This window comes from Garra rufa, chromosome 7 (genome assembly GCF_049309525.1).
Source record: "Garra rufa chromosome 7, GarRuf1.0, whole genome shotgun sequence".
Classification (NCBI taxonomy): domain Eukaryota; kingdom Metazoa; phylum Chordata; class Actinopteri; order Cypriniformes; family Cyprinidae; genus Garra; species Garra rufa.
Genome location: NC_133367.1, coordinates 22,638,081 through 22,644,827, shown reverse-complemented (window position 1 = coordinate 22,644,827; position 6,747 = coordinate 22,638,081). Strand labels below are relative to the sequence as shown.

The window sequence follows — 6,747 nt, the reverse complement described above, 5'->3', positions numbered from 1 at the left end:
ATTAAAATAGTTTTCATAATATTTTATTTCATATTTATTAGGTCACACCACATCTTAAAATTGTACATTAAAATTATATAATATTTTATATTATGTAATAAAAAATATGTATTAAAATGAGTACGATTTTTTTATCTAAATATTAAAATTATATCATATATAATTATTATTAGATATATGCAATCTTTAATAATAATTATGTAACTATTAATCATAACTGTAATTATATCTATGAATTAAAATGTTTTCATAATATTTTATTTCATATTTATTAGTATTTAACGCTTTACATATACATTTTCAAAGTGTCCACAAATATTATACTGATTATACATACACAACTTATCACAATCATAAAGTTTTGTGATATATTTTTAAAAGATTTTTTATTAATAAATAACATTGTTTTCAAAGTGTCCACAATATACTGACTATGCATACATAATTTAATCATATAGATTTGTGATGTATTTTGTAAAAAAGATTGCTTTTTTATTTCATAAATATCATTGTTATTGGGAGGTCACACCACAAAATATTATATTAATATGTGTATATATATGTTATTTATAATATTATTTAATAATAATAACTATGTATTTAAATGTTATTATTGTAAATACATCTTAATATTAAAATTAATTTATATATAATTATTATTAATCTTAATGTAATAAATATATGTAATTATTATTCGTTATTTATATTATAACTATAAATTAAAATTATGCTTTCATGTTTCCTTTGATATTTCATTTCATATTTATTAGTGTTTAATAGTTTATGTATATATTTAATACTTACAAAATAAATAATCATCTAATCAGTCATAATTTAATTATTTACATATAAATTGCATTTATTTATTTTTAATGAATATAAAATAAAATAAAATACAGGGGTGAAATGGTGAAAATCGAGTTATGATCAGATAATTTAATCTCAATGATTAGTTTATCTCATAACCACATTTAAACTGATTGAAGGTAATCTAGATTACAATTTGGCTGTAAACTTAACTAATGATCTGGATCTCATAATCTGGATTGGGTATAATTTAGATTCTAATGTGAATCTGTTACCTGGACTGGATGTAATTTGGTTTTGGTGCTTCCGATGCCTTCAACGGTTGTTACTGCCGCTCCGTGAAGTTGGCACACAGGAAGCAGACAAGCATTGACAGACGAATGACTGGCCAGTGAAGAAACAAGCATTTGACAGAGATGTATTATCAAATCTGAATAACAAAAAAATTATTTAAGGAATCTGATTTAGAATTTAAAAAACAACATTGAATTAAAGTTTAAAGTGTAATCTGGATTCAGAAGTGGAAAAAGTGGGTTAATCAGATTCATAAAAATTATAAATATGATAAAAGTGAGAAGAGACAGTGAATGAAATACTTGATGTTCTTGGTCTGAGGGTCGTATCTGGACACCATGACGGTACAGGCTCCACATCCTCCTCCACCACAGCCGTACTTAGTGCCCGTCAACCGCACTACACACACAGAAAAAGAGATTGAAAATGCGAAACTAAACCAAAATTAAAATAACCCAGCAATATTTGCAATTTCATAATTTCAATAGTTATTAAAACATGTAAAACAATACATTTCGTCCTCAGATAAGACAGCAATGTAGTCTCTGGGTCTGGATTCTTATCTATTATCTGTCAAGGATAAACACAAAATACATTAAGTTTATGCAGATTAATTCAAATATCTTTAAAACAGATTAGAATCGTTCAAATTAGATTCAAAGACTTTCAGTATGTATTATGTTTTATGCATTTCTATAAGGATTGAACTTGACAACATATTCACAACCATAAACCTAAACTACGGTTTGAAAACTTTTACAACAAACACATGACCAGGTTACACTTATGCAAACAATTTTTGCAGATGACATTAGAAATAAAGCACCTTTTTCCCGTTAACATAGAAAATCAAGCCATCGTTCCTGGTTTGTTCAGCCATTTTCTTAAAGTTTGTGTCAAATGCAAACAAACTAAAGCAAATCTTCAGTCTGGAGCCCCTCTGAGATCTCCACCAAGTTTCCTGCAAAGTGCGAAAGCAGAAATGGAAAACTAAGTGGAAGGGCTAGTAAAGGCGGAGCTTATCTGAGTGACAGATGTAAAGTTATCAGATAAATACGAATAGTTTAAATAATAACTTTCATATTTAAACTCTTCATGTATATTTTTGTCATTAAAAGCTATTAATGTGTCTCAATATTCCTACACTGGTCTAAACCACTAAAAACGAAACAGACGTTGTCACGTGTAGTCTGTTACTTTTCTAAGCGCTGACTGATTGAACCAATTACAACAGTTTGTGATGACTAAAAACGTATTTTTAACTAACCCTTTATAAAGAATACTCTCATCACTTATTTTCTTTAGACGGCAGGTAATAATTCGCAAAATGTGGGGATTTAAATGCTGATGCGTTTTAGAACTAAAAGGTTTCCTTTTTTACAAAACCCGGTTTGAGATTTGAATGTAACTCAAAGGAGAACTCGACCTTTGAGCCACCGAGCTTCGCAATCACTTTTTGTTTGGGTTAAATTTTGTCTCATGTGACTGGACTTTAAAACTGCATGACGGACAGAATCGCTGTAGTTTACAGTATTTGAGTTTTATTTGTGTATATTCACCACAAGATGGCGACAAAGGCATAATGTGGCTTTTAAAGCCGACGATAAAATGGCGCCATAAGATGGCGGTAGAAGCAAGAATAATAAATCTACCAAACCCGACTGTACAGAGGCTAATTTATGCAGAATAATCCTCACGTTTAACAATAAGACTAATAAAGTGTTTCCGTATCATTTTTTTCACACTTGTACACTCCACATTTTAAACTAGGTATATGGATAGCTGACATGCATATATTTATGAATTGTGATGTCTGATCTTCGAGAAGATATAAAGGGTCACTAACTTCATCAGTTCTTTCATTGTTTTTTTTTCTTTTAACATTTTTACTGAACTGTAAGTTACCATACATTTGTCCTATATGGTGTGACATAGCAAAAATTAAGAAAAAAAAAAAAACCTCTAAATATTATACAAATAGCCAAATAGCCTGAAAGAGATTTATCTTCATTGTTAGACACTTATTTTCATATAGTGTTATTTATTTAATATGAAATTATAATTAACCACGTTTCCCCATGACTGGTTGGATAATTTATGACCAACTTTAACAACAAGACAAACTTTGCTGTCATCCATTCAACTGATGAAAATTATACTTTTTAAGATGATATTTCTCCCCTGCAATACTCAACTGTTTTTTGTTTTGTTTTGTTTTGCTTTAAGATATTTTGAGATGAAAACAAATCTGTGGTTCTTTCATATGTGTCACACTAAAGGACAGAATTGAGAGTTATTAAAGTATTTCTTTTTTAAATTTGAACATTTCAAAGGAGAACGTTTAATTTTGATACAAATAATATCGACATGATTTTTAAACAAACAAAAAAAAATATCAACAAAATTCTGTCTCTTAATCAAGCCCTCTATAATTTTTCTGTCTATATTTCTGTTCCCTCTCTCTTCCACTAATTTCTTTGCCCTCATTTCTTTCAAAGTATCACTTTTTATACTTATTTTCATGGCACTTTATAACAGTACAAGTTTTCTGCAAAACATCAGAAAATAGTTTAATTCATGTAATTATTATTTAAGAACGCTGAAGATGATTAAAAAAGAATAAAAAGGAGTTAAACTAATCTTATTTAATTATTTGAAATGCTTTTTAAAGAGACCTTTTCCTTTTGTGTAACACTACAGGACAAACAAACAAAAAAAAAAACAATTAAAAGAAAGGGCAAATGAAAAGAAAGAACAAACGAAAAGGACAAACAAAAATGGAAAAAAATGACAAATGAAAGGACAACTGAAAAAACAAAAAGAATGGACAAACAAAAAAAGCAAAAACAAAGAGAGAACAAACAAAAAGGACAAATGAAAAGAACAAACAAAAAGAAATACAAATAAAAAGAAAGGACAGACAAGAAAAAGAAAAAACAAGAATTAAAAAACCCAAAAGAACAAAAAAGGACAAATGAAAAGAACAAAAAAGGAAGAACAAATGAAAAAAGAAAAAAAAAGAAAAAGACAAAAAGAAAGAAAAAACAAAAAGGACAAATGAAAAGGACAAACAAAAAGAACGGACAAATGAAAAGAAAGAACAAATGAAAAGGACAAATGAAAAGAACAAACAAAAGAAAAACCCATTAAAAGTAAGGGCAAACGAAAAGAAAGAACAAACGAAAAGGACAAACAAAAAAGGAAAAAACAAAGAAGGAAAAAAGGGAAAAAAAGAGCAAACAAAAAGAACGGACAAATGAAAAGTAAAAACAAAGAGAGAAACAAAAAGGACAAATGAAAAGAAAGAACAAATGAAAAGGACAAATGAAAAGAACAAACAAAAAGAATTACAAATAAAAAGAAAGGACAGACAATAAAGGAAAAAAAAAACAAGAATGAAAAAAACCAAAAGAACAAAAAAGGACAAACGAAAAGAACAAACAAAAGAAAAAAACAAACAAAAAGGAAAAACAGATGAAAAAATTTAGGACAGACAAAAAGAAAGAAAAAACATAGCTTTTAATACTGTATTTTTAACAAACAGTTTTTAATTAAATATATAATGTAGGGGTGTCACACCAAAGGACAACAGAATGCAACCCTTTTGTGGTGGTTCCAAAAAAGTGAAATATTTCAACAATTCTGAGACAAAAATTGACAGGAGGCTTTAGTAACATGATCATAAATGGGGTCCTTCAAACTAATTAAAGTTTTTCCAGAACTGGCTAATTTAAAAATAGGATATGGTGTCACACCAGAGGACATGTTTTCAGAGACAAAATGTATCAAGTTCTTACGCTTTCATAAATAAATGGATGAACTAAAATAGACAATTGCACAATTATGCCGAAGGTATTTATTCTTTTTGATTTATAAAAGTTGTAATTTATTGAACCATGCTTGAGACAGTCACACCATAGGACAATTTTGACATTTGACTCAAAAAGTACAAAAAAAAAAAAAAAAAAACTGAATAGCACTGCAGCTTTTATAACAACAGATCCATGTAGGACGATTTACAGCATTTTAAAATAAAAATATTAATTATATTTTATATTGTGGGACAGTGAAAATGCCATGTCATTTCAACAACCCATATTCAAAACAGTTTCCTCTCAGGACTATAGATAGCAATGTATTTTCACTGTTAATGAGCCGTAGAACATCAATAAATTGTGTTTGCCCACTGTCTTTGTTTTCAGAAGCTGTTGGAATAGAAAACACAACACACACACACACACACACACACACACACACACACACAGGAACCCTGCTGTGACCCCCTGTGAAGTGTGATCAGGGAACCCCTACAGAGATTACCACAAGTTAATACCTTACACAGTCAGAAATCTCTCCCCACAGGCGTTTAGGATTAGCTAGCACGCTAACACACACAAAATGTGCACATGCAGTTACGCACGAGAGACCACACTGAGAAAAACATGTCAATAAACTCAAAAGCTCACACACGAAAGCGTCAAATGCAAAATTAGGCCTATATTGCTAGGGTACATAGATGGCGCACATTTGATTCCTCTTTTGAGTGAAGGTCCATAAAAGTACCCATATAAGCTGCATAAGAAAATTTTTCTATTAGCAGTGTTAAAAACAATATTGTTCTGCTTCTTAATATAGCCTAGTCAATTTAGATATACAGTCAAGCCCAAAATGATTCATACCCCAAGTTACTTTTATTCAACCAGCAAGTTTTTTTTGGACCGGAAATGGCACCGGCTTCTCCCGAAGTATAATAATACGATGTACAAGAGGCATCATTGTGGAAAAAAAATTCTCAGCTTTTATTTACATTTGAACAAAAAGTGGCATGTTCATACCGTTCTCAGTAATCAATAGAAAAGCCTTTATTGGCTATTACAGCAATCAAACGCTTCCTATAATTGCTGACCAGCTTTTTGCATCTCTCCACTGGTATTTTGGCCCATTCATCTTTAGCGATGAGCTCCAACTCTTTCAGGTTGGAGGGTCTCCTTGCCATCACCCTGATCTTTAGCTCCCTCAACAGATTCTCAATTGGATTTAAGTCAGAACTCTGGCTGGGCCACTGCAAAATGTTAATGTTTTCGTTTAATGTTTAATGGGTCGTTGTCGTGCTGAAATGTCCACTGGTGCCCAAGGCCAAGTTTCTCTGCAGACTGCCTGATGTTGTTGTTGATTTTGATTTATTGCTCCTTTTTCATGGTGCCATTTACTGTGATTAGGTTCCCTGGTTCACCGGCTGAAAAAACACCCCCAAAACATTAAGTTTGTTCCCACCACCATGTTTGACAGTGGAGATGGTGTTCTTAGGGTTAAAGGCTTCTCCTTTTTTACACCAAATGAAGGCTACATCATTGTGGCCAAACAATTCAATTGTCAGTCTTCTTCTTTGTCCAGATGAGCATTTGCAAAGGCCAAGCAGGCTTTTGTGTGCCTTATCTGGAGAAGTGGTGTCCTCCTTGGTCTGCGTCCATGGAACCCAGTGGTGTGCAGTGTCCGTTGGACTGTCTGCCTTAAGATGTTGCCACCAGCAGAGCCCAGATTCATCAGGATGGCCTTGGTGGTGATCCTTGCATTCTTTTTTCCCTCTCTCACTATCCTCCTGGCCAGCACAGGTGCCACTTTTGGCTTCCGACCACGTCCTCTGAG

The 6,747-nt window shown here is 31.5% G+C and overlaps 1 protein-coding gene across 1 annotated transcript in view; it reads right to left on the bottom strand.

Moving 5' to 3' along the window:
- LOC141338364 (aldehyde oxidase 1-like) overlaps window positions 1-2,108 on the bottom strand; it is a 30,757-nt gene extending 28,649 nt beyond the window's left edge. Inside the window, exons 1-4 of the mRNA XM_073843888.1 lie at window positions 1,928-2,108; window positions 1,614-1,671; window positions 1,404-1,500; window positions 1,083-1,191 (exon numbers count right to left, since the gene is read on the bottom strand). Of these exons, the coding sequence (XP_073699989.1) occupies window positions 1,083-1,191; window positions 1,404-1,500; window positions 1,614-1,671; window positions 1,928-1,981 (318 nt within the window). The 5' untranslated portion in view covers window positions 1,982-2,108. The remainder of the gene's footprint in view (window positions 1-1,082; window positions 1,192-1,403; window positions 1,501-1,613; window positions 1,672-1,927) is intronic.
- Window positions 2,109-6,747: the final 4,639 nt, after the last annotated feature.